Source organism: Pithys albifrons, chromosome Z (assembly GCF_047495875.1).
Source record: "Pithys albifrons albifrons isolate INPA30051 chromosome Z, PitAlb_v1, whole genome shotgun sequence".
Classification (NCBI taxonomy): Eukaryota; Metazoa; Chordata; class Aves; order Passeriformes; family Thamnophilidae; genus Pithys; species Pithys albifrons.
The window spans coordinates 10,704,294-10,719,602 of NC_092497.1; the positions used below are offsets into that span (position 1 = coordinate 10,704,294).

At 53.5% G+C, this 15,309-nt stretch overlaps 3 protein-coding genes across 4 annotated transcripts; all 3 read left to right on the forward strand.

The window, feature by feature from the left end:
* Positions 1-1,525: 1,525 nt before the first annotated feature.
* LOC139684433 (avidin-like) lies at positions 1,526-3,921 on the forward strand. 2 transcript variants are annotated; one of them, XM_071580393.1, is made up of 5 exons: positions 1,526-1,869; positions 2,766-2,870; positions 2,986-3,196; positions 3,540-3,660; positions 3,742-3,921. In XM_071580393.1, exons 1-5 carry the CDS (start codon positions 1,795-1,797, stop codon positions 3,773-3,775), a joined length of 546 nt encoding a protein of 181 aa, XP_071436494.1. In that variant the 5' UTR covers positions 1,526-1,794; the 3' UTR covers positions 3,776-3,921. The 2 variants fall into 2 exon arrangements, with proteins under 2 accessions (XP_071436494.1, XP_071436493.1); XM_071580392.1 differs by having other exon boundaries at positions 1,527-1,869; positions 2,983-3,196.
* A 4,812-nt stretch (positions 3,922-8,733) lies between these two features.
* Positions 8,734-10,775, forward strand: LOC139684813 (avidin-like). The gene is made up of 4 exons (XM_071581140.1): positions 8,734-8,805; positions 9,653-9,866; positions 10,277-10,397; positions 10,676-10,775. The coding sequence occupies exons 1-4, from the start codon at positions 8,734-8,736 to the stop codon at positions 10,773-10,775; spliced, it is 507 nt and encodes a 168-aa protein (XP_071437241.1).
* Positions 10,776-12,091: 1,316 nt separating this feature from the next.
* LOC139684976 (avidin-like) lies at positions 12,092-13,584 on the forward strand. Its single transcript, XM_071581444.1, has 4 exons — positions 12,092-12,163; positions 12,677-12,887; positions 12,993-13,125; positions 13,551-13,584. Exons 1-4 carry the CDS (start codon positions 12,092-12,094, stop codon positions 13,582-13,584), a joined length of 450 nt encoding a protein of 149 aa, XP_071437545.1.
* Positions 13,585-15,309: the final 1,725 nt, after the last annotated feature.

Genomic DNA, 15,309 nt, shown 5'->3' on the forward strand with positions numbered 1-15,309 from the left:
CACCACAGGGAGTAGCTGTCTGGGCAGAGAGAGGTGCAAAGCACATGAAGGAGAGTGCTGCCCGGGGCTGCAGGACTGCTGGTGGAAGAGACTGCCAGACAGGGCAGGGACTTTGTGGCAGAAAGAACACAGTGTCCCGAGAAAATGTCAGGGCCTGCCTGTACAGTGTGCCTGCCCTTCCCCAGCCATCCTCAGACTCTCCCTCCTCCATTATTCCCTTCTGGCTTCTGGGGCTGCTATCAGCCTCACACCAGCTCCCAGAGTCCACAGACTTGAGCCTGTCCAAGGTATACCTGTACTGAGTACAGGCTGATGAGCCTGATGATCCAGCTTTTGGTCAAAAGCCACCATTGCATCCTCATCCCCACTCCTGCATCCTTATCCTCATCCTGCATCCTCATTTTTGTGCCCTTATCCTTACCCTTGCACTTGCATCCTCACCCCTGCCTTCCACACACAGCCCTCAGTTCTTCCCCATTCCACACTGGAGTACTTTACAATGCCAAGGCCACAATCGGCTCGTTCTCATGCTCCCTCTCCCCAAACGCCCACTGTGGCTGTCAGCACCACACATCTGGTCCCTGAAGGTTTCTCTGAATGGTCTATGAGGTTAAAGCCTTGGGACCCCAGTGGGAATGGAAGATGAGGTTGGGAACCCTGGTAGGTGAGCCCATGGGGGGACAGGGGGCCACTGAGAACCATGCAGGATCAGAGCATAAGATTTCACCACTGTCCTTTCATTACCCCAACGACTGCAAATTCCCTGTCTCTTGGTGTCTCATAAGAAGGACAGGAGAGGATGTAAGCATTCTCCTTGCCAGACAGGGAAACAGAAAGGAAAATCAGCATTTACAAGAAATCAGCACTGCAATCAACCCCCACTGCAATCAAAAACTCTATTTGTCAGCAGTCCCAAACATCCTTCACTCTGGCCCTGAACTTGATCTGATCCTGCCCTTGTCACTTTTGCTTTTGTTTTTGCTTTTGCTTTTGCTTTTGCTTTTGCCTGGGATATGCAACCAGGGCTGCCCACCTGCAGCCCGCAATGCCTGGGGTCTTTCTATTACTATTAAGGCACATTAATTTTCTTCATCTGCCACATCCCTTCACCCACTGCAGATCACCAGCTGTCCTCACACATATGCCCTTGCCCAGCGCTCATGTCTCCCTATCCTTCTGTCCATCTCCTGCTGTGACCAGGGAGTCATTTGGGGCGCAGGACCTCCTGCAGGGCAGGGTGGAAATCCAGACGCAGCCCTCAACCAGTAGACATGGTTCTAAGGTTCCCCAGATTGGGTGATGCCAGTGGGAAGCCCCACACAACCCCTCCTACATCCCTGTTCCCACGCGTCCCCATTCCCATCCCTGTTCCAGTCCCCCTGTCCATTGCCATCCCTGTTCCATTCCCCTGCCCATCCCCACCCCTATTCTAGTTCCCATCCCCAACCCCAGCCCCACCTCCAGTCCTTATCCTTGCCCTGTCCTCGTCCCCCCAACCCCGCTTCTATCCCCATCCCTGTTCCTGTGCCCGTCCCAATCCCTGTCCACATCTCCCATCCCCCATCCCTCATCCCTGTTCCCATCCCCACCCCCATTCCCGTTCCGATCTCCCGCGCCCCTTCAACTTCTTCCTCTTCTCCATCCCCATTCCTCTCCGCGTCCCTGAGCCCACCCATTCTCGTCCCTTTTGCAAATGCCGCCTCAGTGTTTTCCGGGAAAGCAGCGGAGAAGTCGGGGATATAAATACGAGGGCGGCACAGGCACTGCGAGTTTCGGTCTCGCCGCTGCATCCCAATGAGCCACCGCTTCCTCTTCGTCCTCTCTCTTCCCGTGGGGATGGCCGTGGCAGCGACCGCGGCAGGATGCCAGGTGGGAGCTCCTGCTGGGAGAAGAGATTGGGAAACTCGGCGCCGGGGGAGGCTGCATGGGAGCACGTCTCGGGAGTCCCGGAGTTCGAAAAGGGAAAGGCATGCCAGTGTCATCGGGAGGGTGGCATACGAACGGGAGCTGCAGCGCTTGCGGGAGAATAACACGCGTAGGAGACACATCTGCGGGGGAATTCCCCGACAACAGAAGGAACCTCTGATCCAGGGGGTACACAGGTGGTGCCCCTGCTGAGGGAAGTGATCCAAGAGGAAAGGGATGCTCTGGCGTTGTCCGTGTCCCCAGAAGGCATGTGCATGGGGATTCCTTTCTAGGTGCTGCGGGCAATCCTGTGGGATCACCTCCCCTCCCAGGGACATGGAGGGGAATTGGGACAGAGGAAGCATGGGGTCCCTGCCCCAGGGGTGTGACTTGCCCCTGCGTGGGAAGGTGCAGTATGGGAGAGGACAGGCAATGCTTAGAACTGGAGGTGGAGCCTTTAGCAGGTGAGGTGTGCTGGGCTCTGACTGTGATGGAGGCCGCCATGGACCTGAGGGCCCATCGCAGTGGGCTCCCCACTCAAGCCACACATGGGTGCTGAGCACAGCACATGTCCCCACAGGCATGGGCAGGTGTGCCCTGGGCTCACACAAATCACCTGGCAGGGCTACAGCAGGGGTCCTGCCTGTGCTCTTGTCTGTCCAGGGCTCCTACCTTTAGCTTTTCACCTCTCCCCTTTGCTCGGCTTACCCCAGCTTTTGGCTTTCCTGACACAGCTGAGATAGCAGCAACTTTGTAAGTCATGTCTTTTAAAAACGAGTACCTGAGCACTCATGGGTCTTCAGAGACACCCTGCAGTGCCACTGTCCATGGCTTCACCTGTGTTTTCTTTCTTTTCCAAGCTTCTCTGCCAGGAAGCTGAGATCCCAAGTGGGAAAGAGGCCAACAAGGAGAAGGCGAAGGCAACCTACAGCAATTGGTGGCTAGGCCGCACAAGGAATGCCAAGGTGAGTGCTGGCACTCCTTGGGCATTGGGGGTGCAGGCATAGGGCTCAGCGTGTGGGGCAGGGACAGGGGCTGTGTGCAGATAGCCCCAGGGACATGTCTGCTTGTCTCCAGCAGTGCAACTTGACTGGCTGGTGGGAGAACGATCTGGGCTCCAAGATGCACGTGTTCGAAGTTGACAGTGAGGGCAACTTCTCTGGCGAGTACCACACTGCTGTATCAAGCACCACCAATCCCATTCAGCCATCCCCCCTCATTGGCTCTCAACACCTGGACAAGGATGGGCAGTGCACCTTTGGCTTTACGGTCAACTGGAAGAAGTTTTCAGGTCTGTAGCTGCAGCTGTGGCTGTCTGTGGATGTTGTAGGGGGATGGGGAGGGGAGGTCCTGCTGGTCTCAATGTCCATCTCAGTCCCTGTGCTCTCTCTCCTGCCCCCCACCTGCCCTTCCCTGATCTCTTCCTACTCTGGATGGTGTCTGTATCACCTCCCAAAAAACTGTTTCAGTGAGGCAGCTCCAAGAGTTCCTTTTGCAGCATCTCTGCCACACAGCATTTCCCTGCAAACATCGGGATACTCTCAGGCTCCACGAGCATTAAATCCACTAGTGCTTATGAAGCCCCAAAATCAGCTGGGGTCCCACTGGGATGCTAACAGCCATCATCGCTCCAGACTCCACAGCTGTCTTTGTGGGCCAGTGCTTCACAGGGGACAATGGGGATGAGGTCCTGAAGACCTCCTGGCTGCTGCGGGAGAAGGTCAACTCCCAGCCCAATGACTGGAAGGCCACCAGGTGAGCCAAAAAACATCCAGTCCACCTGAGATCCCTACCCCTCTGCCAGCTGGGCACCAACAGGCTACTACTTCCTCACAGGACCGGCCACAACACCTTCAATCGTGTGGGCTGAAAGGAAGGAGAACTATCTCACATCAGGCTTGGCAGACTAGGAGTCCCCTCAGCAGGACCAGTGTGTACCAGCACCTGCTGATGTTATCTGCTCTGGAGGAAGATGTCCCAAAAAGTACCAAATAAAAGTAAATATTTTTCATTTAAACCAAACCTTATTCAGTTTGTTGATATGTCCTGGGAAAGCTGGGCTAAACCACTGCAATGGGTGCAGGATGAAACTTTCAGTCTTTTCTTCTGCGAAGAGACTGGCCCCAGAAAGCCCCTTCTCCAGCCTGAACAGGATGGTGGATTCCCAAAGTGACTCTTTGGCCATGTGATCAGTACTTGCTTTTTTCTGCTCAAAGCCTTATGAGTGTGGTGGGAGGGTAGGCTGGGAAGCTCTTCTGCACCCCAAAAATGTGGCTGGGAGCCCCCTGGTTCTGAGACAGCCCTTGGGCAGGCAGGTGAGGGGTCTTGACAGTGTCTATAGTCCTGGAAAGCAGCAAGGACTGCTCTGTACCAGCAGCACAGTGCCAGTAGCTGCAGTACATCCTGTCCTAAAACTCTTCCTAAGAGAACATGTGATTTACTGCAAAGCAGATGAGTAGCAAATCCAGCCCCAAAGCTCTGCCTGATGGACTATACTACCATAATGGGCAGTGCATGCCATTGTTGCCTTAGACACCCATTTCAGCCAAAACAAATGATTTCCAAGAAATAACTCTGGATGTGAAACTGAAACTTAGTCCTTGTGCCCTTGATTCTCAAAATAACCTGGAACAGTACTGCGTGCTCTGAGCTGGCATGCTGCCATGGGATTTGAGGAGCCTAAGGATAGGAGTGAGCTGTTGGCACTGCCACCACCCACTGCTCCCCTGATTTTTCTGCCACAAATGCTGTGGGAGAGCTTTGCTAACAGCATCTGTGGCTTTAGCAAGTTTGCCACCTGCTCTGTATTTAAGCCTGCCTTGTTGCAGACTTGCATGTGGTTTGCTTCTCACATCTTTCCCCTTGGGGTTCATCTTCCGCTTTTAGTCATGCTGCTGTTCCTTTCTCAGTGCCTCGCTGGCATTGCTCCAGCTTCTTCAGTTCCCTTACAGCCTTTCTGATCAGAATGCCTTTACATTAGCCCTCTGTTGTGCATGTATGTATCTGCTTACATGCTTCAGAGGAAAATGAGAACTAGGAAAGTGGGAGTCAGAGGGACCACAGGACTCTGTTCTCACCCTGAAGCAGGGCCAGCTCAGCAGTGGGGCAACCTGTAAAGTCTGCAGCCTCCCTGCATGCATCCTTCTGAGTTTATTACTGCCTTCATGCCAATATTTCCCCAGGGCAGCACTCTCCAGAGACTGCAGCATTTCTGGGGTGCTCCAGCCAGGTAGCAGTGCTGACCATAGTTGGAGCATCCTGCAAACCCCTGCAGGCAGCCACGGTGCTGGTGAGAAATGCAGTGAGCATTGGCTGGCAGAGCTGTTTGCAAGGCCAGTCCCCATCTGAGGGCACTCAGCAAGGCTGCAATGCGTCCAGCTTCTTGGATTTGAGGTGTCTGGTGATAGGGCGCAGTGTGCTGGAGGGTACCTACAGGCATCTGAGAGTGGCTAAGGTTGAAGATGCTTGCCCATGGGTGTTAATCATCCAACACAGCTCTATTTGCCTCCTTCTAGCACGGGCTCATCAGCAAGACAAAGGTGAACAGCAGGAAGTCCCTTCAGCCCCAGTGCAGACTTCCCTCTGGAAGGAAACCCCACTGTTTCTGCTGCATGACAAGACTTGGTCAGGGTTATACATATACTGTGAATGCTTTTAGGGTCAGGGGGAGCAGGTGGAGGCAGGAGGCATCCAGAATCTGGACTGGAATTGGACCAAGGGTTGGACTTGGTGATCTCGGAGGTCTTTTCCAACCCAACACAACCGATTCTATGATTCTATGATTTTATGATTCTATGATTCTATAATCACATGCAGCATACAACTGCTGACATGTCTGTGTCATGTGTTCATACATAGTGTATCAATTAAAAAAAGAAAAAAGAAAAATCAGTTTATTAGGATCTTGGCACGGTGTGTTGCTCACATAAGGGTCAAATTCCTCAAACAGACAGTCACTGTTAGAATGCAGAAGGAGTCTCCATTGCAGAGGTCCTCCAGCACTTACATGTCTTAAGCACTTACGAAAAACTGTTCTATGCAACCATTTCTTCAGGGACTGTTCCTGTTGATCATTTACAAATGTCTCAACACTGAACATCTTGGTACTCCACATCTGTCTCAGTATAACTGTCATGCCACCTAAGAAGATGGAGGCAGAGAGTTCCCAGGTCATTCAAGGACTCCATGGCTGGTGGGTTTTACAGGCAAAACCTGGTACCCAGCCACACTGCAGCAATGGCAAAGGAGTAAATTTGATCTTTAAGCCTGTACCTTCTCTTATGAGTGAGGACACATAGCTCCCATCCCCGCCACCATTTCTGCATGGTCCTCTGGTCAGGACTACACATCATGCTCTGCTCCTTCACTTCCCTTCACGGCCCAGTTTCAGCTGCAGCCTTGCCAAGCACAGTCAGCCATCCTGAGAGGACAGGGAAGTTCCTTGGCCATGTTTTCAGCCCATCCTGGGGCTGGTTTGGAAACAGGGAACCCTCCTAGGTGAGTTCTGCCTCCCCAGCTCACAGCTGAGCTCATCACACTTGGGTGTATAATCCCTTAGGTGGATGAGGAACCCGTAGCTTGTCCAGATTTCCTTCCATGGCTCATAGGGTTACTCACTCTTGCCACCCTGCCCACACCCAGATTGTGCTGCAGCACTAGTGCTGAGTCCTTTCCACTCCAGTGCACCCCAACTGGGCACCGGGTCAGTGACCTGGGCTCCAACATGACCATCTTGGCCATGAACAGAAAAGGCAACCTCACCAGCTCCTACCACACGGCCATGACAGCCACCATGAATGAGGTCTGGGTGTCACCACTGCAAATGACACACAATGAAACAGAAGGGCCAGTCCACCTTCTGCTTCACTGTCAACTGGAGCTTTCCTGGTGCTTCTCCTTTCCCAGCCTCCCTCTTGTGTTGTCAGAGTTTCCCTGTACTCCTCTGTGATGTCCCCAGTTTCCCTGCCCTTCCTGTGATGTCCTTGATACTCTTCTGCACTTCCCTGCAGTATGTTTTTTAATCCCCTGCTTTCTCCTCTGCTGTTCCAAGCCCTGTTCTCTCTCTACAGTGTCCCTAGAACTTCCTACCCTTCCCTGTGGTGTTCTGGATGGTCACCTACCTCACCGTGGGGTTCCCAGGGCTCACCCATCCCCAATACCAGAGCTGCTTGGCTGGTGGCACCTCTTTGTCCCCACCTCTGGCACATCTTGCCCAGGATGAGGTGGGGCAGAGCTGGATGCAGTCTCAGCTGGGCTCATCCCACCAGCCCTGCATATCCCACACCTGTTCAGTGCCATGCCCCTGGTCTCAGCAGAACAGGATGCTAGGGAGGGAAATATCATCCAGCCATATGCAGCCTTTCCCACTCATAAACTGGAAAGCTGTTTACCTAAGAGGGACAGCCCCATCCCAACACCCTCTCATCCCACTCTTTCACAAACTGCAGACTCCATCACCACCTCCATGGGCCAATGCTCCATGGATGAGGAAATACTGAAGACAGCATGGATCATCCAGGGTGAGGCTGACACATGAGAATGACTGGAAGCCAGTAGGTGGATTACAGGGCACTTCTCCATCCCTATTCTGTGCTGGGGCTGCACCCATGGCTGCTGCCTGGAGCCCACAGTGGAGCACGGAGCCCTGAAGGTGGGTGCTGGGAGCTAGTTGAGAAGAAAGTGAGGAGCAATGGTACCCGGACCCCATGGACTTCTGGAGAAAGTCCCTGAAGTGGAAGCTGAGAGCAGATCTCTAAGTTCTTAGTTAAAAACAAAGTGTAATTTGAACACAGGCACTGCCAGATCCTATTCCCTTGAGTAGGAAGAGAGTGGTCTTCCTTATGTCTTCAAGCCAGGGAAAGATGAGGAGGATTCTCAAATCAAAGCTTATCCCATGTACTGGGCAAGGGCTAGAGAGGTTCCACCTGACCTGGATGCAGCCAGATGCCACCTCTGCCTTCCTCTGGAGCACCGGCAATGACATGTTCACCTGGTTGGAATGATATTTTAGAGGATGTGTCTGTGCTGTCTCCTTATGCAAAGGCCAGGCAGTTTGAGAACCCTTGGCCACGTGCACATGCCTAGCACAGTCTCATACCATTGGAGATTTGCTGGGAGGGTTCAGGCAGGGCCCTGCCCAGCCTCAAAGCACCATGCATGTGTCATCACCTTCCATTGTGTCCAAGGGGCCACCATGCACAGGACATCCCCTCCCATGAGAACAAGCAAATTTTAACATCTGTACATATTTCAGGAAAGCCCTTCTGCATTTAGAATGATTAATTCCAGAGCTCCTGCTGCAGTGACAGTCACAGGTCCCAGACCCAGGGAAAGCCCAGCACAGCCAGAAGGAAAAACAACTTAGAAACAGCAGCAGACACTTACAATGTAGGAGAGGATGGTCTTGGGAATGTGTCCCTGTGGGCAGACACACCACTCTTCAGTGCAGCGGAGCAGTGCTGGTCAGACTGTGCTTACTGCAGCCCTGTGGGTCAGTGGCAGTGGGATAAGGGCAGTCAGGCCATGCCTGCTCCCAGAGTCCAACACTGAGCAAGGAACAGGTTGACAGAGCCTCCTGGATGGAGGATATGTAAATCACCCCAGTGTTCCCACCTCTTTTCTCAGCCGTGCTCATTCCCACATTCCTCCAGCGCTGCCCAGGTCACGCAGACCTCCTCTCCTTGCCTGCCCTGGGCACACTGACATCGGGCGACTTGCCCCGTGGTGGCCAGCCCGCTGCCAGAGGGGCTCCGGTTACAACACTATAAAGGGGATTGGGATGCAGAGCAGGAGAGGGAGCTGTGCCAGGCATTTTGCAGCCCCGCAGCCATGGACAGAGGCACTTTCATCCTGGTCTTCACTCTGGCCGTGGCAGTGCGTGTTGCCCCTGCAGAGAGGAAGGTATGGACACAGTTGACAATGGGAGCATGGCAGTGGAATGCAGCGTGGGCGGACAGGGGTTCTCTCTTGAATGCCAGTTTAGGCTTGGACAAGCAGGAAAACTTTGCAGGCACCCAGTCCAGGCAGGGAGCAGGATATCTCCAGGTCACTCCCAGACACCTGGTATCAGCTCCAGGAAGTTTTACTCCCAAATGAACATCATGCACAGGACACTCCCTCCCTTGAAGTTTGTGTCCGGGAGCACCATGCAAGGGACAGCCCTTTGCATGGGGTCTGTGCCTGGGGCACCATGCATAGAGAATCCTCTCTCATGGGATACTTGTCCAGGGCACCATGCACAGGGCAACTCCTACAAGATGTATGTCTGGAACACATGCGTGGGGCACCCCCTCCCATGGGTTATGTGTTCAGGACACCATGCATGAAGCATCCTTTCTCATGGGATGTGTCTAGGACACTATGCATGGGACATCCCCTCCCATAGGATATGTGACTGGGACACCATGCATGCATGGAGCATCCCTTCCCACAGTGTCTGTGCCTGGATGTACCCTGCTCTGGGCACCCTTCCCACATGATCTTTGCCCAGGGGTGCAGTACACAGGGCACTCCCTCTCATGGGGTCTGTGTGAGCATACTGTGCTTGCTAGCCGGCTGGGACATACTGGCCTTGCTCCACCATCTACTCAGCAGCCAGCAGCATTTCCTCAAACTGGGGTCAAGAAGGGCCATGCGCTGCAGTTGCAACTACAGCAGAGCTTGTGGCTCCAGCTGGGGCAGCAGTAGGGATGGGGACCCCATTTGTGCCATGTTTGAGAACAGAGACCGTGTGACTCTATCCCTTCAGTGCCAGCTCAGCGGGCTGTGGAGGAATGAGCAGGATTCACTGATGGAGATTTCGGCATTGAGGGACAACGGGGACTTCCAGGGAAAATACCTCACACGGGTCACCCTCTCCAGTGGCTGTGCCCACATCTCCCCCCTGAAGGGCATCCAGCAGCAACCTGGTGAAGGAGGCCGGCCCACCTTCGCCTTTACTGTGCGCTGGGACAAGTTCTCTAGTAAGTGTTGGGACACCTGGAGACGGTATGGCACAATTTTCTTTTGCCAGGAATTCTGCTGGGTGATACTTTGGTGCAGCTGAGCAGTAACACCTGCTCAGTGTGGGGCTAAGGGGCAATGCTGGGCTTGCACAGGGCAGCCCCTCCTCACTCACCATCTTACCACCCATCCCAGCAAGGCAGCCTGGGGTGACTACAGTGGGTCCAGACCCTGTTAGGGCACTGGCGACGTGGTGATACAGATCTTGTCTTGTCTGAGAGAGACACAGGAGAAGGGCAGGACCCCCCCCAGTGTGGGTTTGGTGGGTGTGTGGCCATTGGAGTGGGAACACAGCTGCCTCTGGGAAGACAATGGGGAAAGGGAAACGGTCGGTTTCTCCATAGGTCTCCTAATAAGTGCTTCCTCACAGATGCCACGACCGCCTTTGTGGGGCAATGCTTTGTGGATTCGGGTGGAAAGGAGACACTGACCACCATGTGGCTGCTGCGTGAAGCTGTTGGGTCCCTCAAGGAGGACTCAAAAGCCACGAGGTACTGTGGGGCCATGGGAGGCAGCAGTTCCACAACAGGGTCCTGGAGAGGACCCCTGAGGATGAGCAGCTCCCTGAATGAGGGGACCACCCCTGGGAATGCTGCCAAATGGGTTGGCAGCAGGAATGCCATTGTGTCCTGCCAAAGAGCTTGCCTAGCACAGGGACACCTGGCATCTGCTTGAGGAAAGCTGGGGGCATTTAGTGCCTGTAGGCACTGGCAGCATTGAGTGGGCAATTTGTGTGGGTCATCCCACAGGAACTCTCTTCTTCTCACAGGGTGGGCAGAAATGTCTTCACACGCAAACGCACTGCAAAAGGAAAGATCCTGCCAAGCTTCTCCCCATCCTGTGAGGATGTGTCTTTCCCAGCTCCATGACAGGATGATATGGCTGCAGCCTGGCCTACCAACAAGGCAAGCAAAACCTGCCTCTTAGATGAAAATAAAACTTGAAAACCATCTCTTGTGGTTTCCTTCTTTAAAAATCTGCCTTTGTTACCCCTTCTTTCTACATGGATACCCCTGCTAAGGCAATAGCTATCCATTGCCCTTCCCCAGGGACATCTGTGTCTCTGCCTGTTTCCACTTATCCACGTCCCTCGGCACATTTCCCACCTCATCTTAACCCAGCCTTCCACCCTGTGTCATCATTTCCCACCTGCTTGATGGCACCAGAGCTTCCAGCAGCATCCTGAATACATCTGAGTTCCTTGTACTGCCCTCATATCCATCCCCACCAGACTCTTTCCAGTACAAGCACTCCATGCTCAGTAGGGTCGCATGATAGAGGTAACAGTATCAGTAGATATGAAATATTGGTTAAGTGCTCTCTTTGTGGTGTACAGCTCTCCAAGTAAAATGCACACAAGTTAAAACTCCCACCCTGTCCCATCCCATCTCTTACAGCCACCTGCATTACACCCAGGGATTTTTCCCTTCTCTACCACCACATTTTGGCAGGGCTGCTCTATTTGTCTCTGTGGACACCTGCAAATTTAAGTCAGCTCTTTTTGGTGCAAGTGTAAGCTGCATTTTGTACATCCAAAGCTCTTTAGAGATACTGATACAAGGAAGAGGTGTGAATACAATCCTGTTATCATGCAGTGTGTGTTTAGCAAACACGTGCTAAGACCTCAGTATCTCACTGTGGTTACTTCTTCCTTTAACTTCCAGTAAGTAAAAACAAAAGCATCACAATCAGCAGCTGATACACAGAGTATGCTGGGGAAATATTGCTACTAAAGCAGAAGTCAAGCAGCATCTTCCCTTCTGTGCAGCACTGCAGCTGCTACAGATGGCCCTTGCCAGAGATGCCCTGGCACCACCTGGGTGACACCCTGCTCAGGCAGTGGCACCAGCCAAGCAGAGAGAGGGTAAATGTTTAAACAGGTGATAATTTCCAGCCTGCTTGCACAGGAGTCAGATTCCCATGGGTGTTATTGGTGTTTTCCAGGCTGCTATAAATGGCTTATAAATTATCTGTGCCCCTGACCCTCTGCAAACTGTGCTCATCCCTGCATTTCTCCAGCACTGACCAGGTCATGCAGACCTCCTTACCTCCCTTGCCTGTCCCAGGCACCCTGACATTAGGACACTCACCCGTGGCTGCCAGCCTGGGACTAGTGGAGATCTAGTTACAGCCCTATAAATGGGGCCGGGCGAGGAGGTGTGCCGGGCTCAGCAGTCCTGTCGCCATGGGGAGCAGTGCCTTTTTCATGATCCTCACCCTGGCCTTGGCAGCCTGTGTTGCGTCTGCAGAGAGAAAGGTATGGGGATGGGTGGACATGGTGCTGGCATGCTGCTAGACCCCCAGGATGCTGCTGGGCCTGCAGAGCCAAACAGGGGGCCAGGCTGCTGGATTTGGTGGGACCAGCACTATGCAGAGCTGAGGGAAGCAGCAGCAAGGGTGGGAGAGAGGGACTGCTCCTGCAAGGATGCTCCTCACTGAGGGTATCATCGAGAGACAGTCAAACGGAGCCATGCCCCAGAAAATTCCTGTTTTCCCACCAAGCATACATGAAAAGCAGTACATCTGCTGCTTTAGCATGGGAATCTGCTCTCCCTTGAGTGCATCAAACTTACACCTAGAAGCAGCTGGGCTGAAGGCAATCACTGCTAAGTTGTGACACTCACACTGAGGTGGCAATGCCAGCAGCACATCAGGTCTGTGGCACCACCCAGTCCTCCAGGCATTTCTTGGAAGAGCCAGGGTGGTGGTGTGTGAGCAGGATGTCCCTCTGCCTGCCCAGGCACACCCAAGCCTCATGCTGTCCTTGCAGTGCCTCCTCTCCGGATCATGGCGAAGCGACACCGGCTGCCGGATGGTTGTGTCCACCCTCAGCAAGGATGGCAGATTCTCTGGTTCCTACCTGCCTGGTCCTGCCACTAGTGACTCTGAAATCCCCACCTCACCACTGGAGGGGTCCCAGCAAGATGCAGGACTGGTCCCACAGCCCACCTTCTCCTTCACCGTGCACTGGCGGCTCCAAGGTAGGGCAGGAGGGGTCCATCACTCTGCAGCCGGGAGGCCAGCAGGACACAGAGCAGTGGCCTTGTGCCTCACTGCCCAACTTATGTGACTGCAAATCCTTCCAGACTCAGAGACAGACCAGACAGCCGTCTTCCTGGGCCAGTGCTATGTGGGCACCAATGGGGAGGAGATCCTGCATGCTCTGTGGCTCCTCCGAGAGGCAACTGACAGTCCCACTGAGGACTGGAAAGCCACCTGGTGAGTGCTGGATCTCAGTCACTGCTGTGCTAAGCTCTCCTGCATCCCAGGCTGGAGAAGGGAGAAAGCCCCTGGGATGAAGCATGGCAGGACCATGAATGTTAAATGGGTTGGTCACTGGTGCTGAGCAGGGACTAAGGAGCACCCCTGTAACATAGTCAGCTCCTGTATGCCAGATGTGCCCCAGAGTGGTTGACCCTAGGATAGGGTCTGACCACAGTGGGCCCCCACAACGACCCTCCTTCCACTCTCCATGGCAGGAGAGGAGGAAAAGGTGCCAGCACCTGATGCAGTCTCTGCTGTTGGAGCCTGGAGTATCTCACTCAGCATCCTCCTGGCCCCCTCCTTGGCTTTCCCGTTTCATACCCTCCACAGCATAAGTGACCCCACTTGGGTGAAGCACAGTGATTTGGTGTTTTCTGCAGGATTGGCACAAGCATCTTCACACGGATAAAATAACAGCAAGTGGGGAAATCCAGGAGGCTCAGGACCACAGGGAGCCAGTGCTTCTCACAGGCAGGCTCTACCTACACTGCCGTGCTACACTTGAGCAGCTCTCAGCCCACAGGTTCATGCTTTCTCAGGCAAGTTCACCAGATGCAGAATAAAGGGTTTCTGTGGGGATGCAGGGCTTAGTTCTGTTTTCTGTCTTGCCTTAAACCCATGAGGTTTGTCTTGCCCCACAGCCACCCTTCCCCCACTTCATGCTGCATGGCTGTGAGCAGCTGGGTCCCTGGAGATGAGGGCTGTCCCATGTCCTCTTCCTGCCAGTGTGCAGCAGTGCTGTGCCTGCAAACCTGCTGCTGTGCTCTGGGTAACATGTCCCTCAGCATCACTCCCAGATGTTCCCAAGGGTGGGGAACAAACTGGGCTGTGACCAGGCAGCAGGATAAGGCACAGCCTCGGAGTGCTGCCATGGCCAGCATGTCCTAAGGCTGCAGGACAGGATTCAGGCAGAGCATTCCCCATGTGAGCAGCGCAGAGGAAGTTTCTCAGGTAGCTGAATGCATGGAGTGGTTGCAAATGGCTTTTGCAGAGACGGCAGTCTCCCGTTCCCAGCCCCAGCGGATGTGCAGCAGTGGCTGGCTGCCAACTGTCCTCCCATTTCATGGCTGGGGAAAGCTCCCAAATGCCCTGCCCTAAAAGATCCCTTTGCACACCTGTGTTCTCTGAGCAATGCATAGGTGGGGATCTCTAGCCAAGCCCCTGATGTCCAAGCATAGCCAGGGGAAAAGAGTGAAAGGTGCCTCTGGCACTGGCTGGACTTTTCTGGGAATCACAGCCCAGCCTCTCTGCTTTCTGCTTTAGACACCTTGCCAAAGTGCTCCCAGCCTGATTCCTTGGGGGTTCAACTGGCCCAGGGCTGAGGTGCCCCGCTGTGGGAGCTGAAAGGAGACAGCGGCTCCATTGCTGTTTTTCCAGATGCTTTTTAAACCAGTTTTCACATTTCTGCTAGTTTTTCTGTTTCCACCAATATCCAGCAGCTGGTGCTAGTGGATAAAAATAGGATTGATGCTGACACAGGGTTTAGTTTTCCTGTGAAAAGAAAGGTATGTTTTATTTCTACTACAGACTGAAATTCCCATCTCTACAAGAAACTTTGATACATGTAAAATAGGGGAGAAACCTAACTCCTTTAAAGCCATGACCAGGAAGTATTTTGTATTGATTACACAGCCCATGCCTTCCTCAGCAATGGGAGGCAAATTTCATGTCATGCTTTCACAATTTTCTATACATTACTGCCATGGAAAGGAGATGGCACAACCAACACTCAAAGAGTCACCAAGCAAAAAAGAGCCATTCAGCAACACCCATATGGGACTTGCCAAGAGCTGAGCAAAATATTTTGCCCTGAAAGGCCCATGTTTCCAGTCTGTCAGTGTGCTCTCACAATGTAGACACAGGCACCTGCTGGGCCATGAGCAAGGTACAAGTTGACCTTGGGTGTAACAGAGGGAACACAGTGGGGAAGGCAAACAGGGACCATAACACTGACCAAACGCAGAGTGTGAGTGATGTGTGTGTGTAATCAGTGCTGATGCACACACAACCTAGGCTCTGATCCCTGCCGTGTGCAAGGAAAAAACATGGAGGAACTGCAGCAAGGAGGAGAGTGGCAGGAACACCAGGTGCCTCCTGCTCCTTTGCTTGATGTAATGAGGTCCTCAGCTGAAGAACTCA

Excerpts from the sequence above, each read along its gene's own strand:
- LOC139684433 (XM_071580392.1), top strand. The coding sequence starts at position 1,795 with ATGAGCCACCGCTTCCTCTTCGTCCTCTCTCTTCCCGTGGGGATGGCC. Across the intron at positions 1,870-2,765 it reads CGACCGCGGCAGGATGCCAG|CTTCTCTGCCAGGAAGCTGA; the intron begins GTGGGAGCTCCT and ends TTCTTTTCCAAG. Across the intron at positions 3,197-3,539 it reads CAACTGGAAGAAGTTTTCAG|ACTCCACAGCTGTCTTTGTG; the intron begins GTCTGTAGCTGC and ends TCATCGCTCCAG.
- LOC139684976 (XM_071581444.1), top strand. The coding sequence starts at position 12,092 with ATGGGGAGCAGTGCCTTTTTCATGATCCTCACCCTGGCCTTGGCAGCC. Across the intron at positions 12,164-12,676 it reads TTGCGTCTGCAGAGAGAAAG|TGCCTCCTCTCCGGATCATG; the intron begins GTATGGGGATGG and ends CTGTCCTTGCAG. Across the intron at positions 13,126-13,550 it reads GAGGACTGGAAAGCCACCTG|GATTGGCACAAGCATCTTCA; the intron begins GTGAGTGCTGGA and ends TGTTTTCTGCAG.
- LOC139684813 (XM_071581140.1), top strand. The coding sequence starts at position 8,734 with ATGGACAGAGGCACTTTCATCCTGGTCTTCACTCTGGCCGTGGCAGTG. Across the intron at positions 8,806-9,652 it reads TTGCCCCTGCAGAGAGGAAG|TGCCAGCTCAGCGGGCTGTG; the intron begins GTATGGACACAG and ends CTATCCCTTCAG. Across the intron at positions 10,398-10,675 it reads GAGGACTCAAAAGCCACGAG|GGTGGGCAGAAATGTCTTCA; the intron begins GTACTGTGGGGC and ends TTCTTCTCACAG.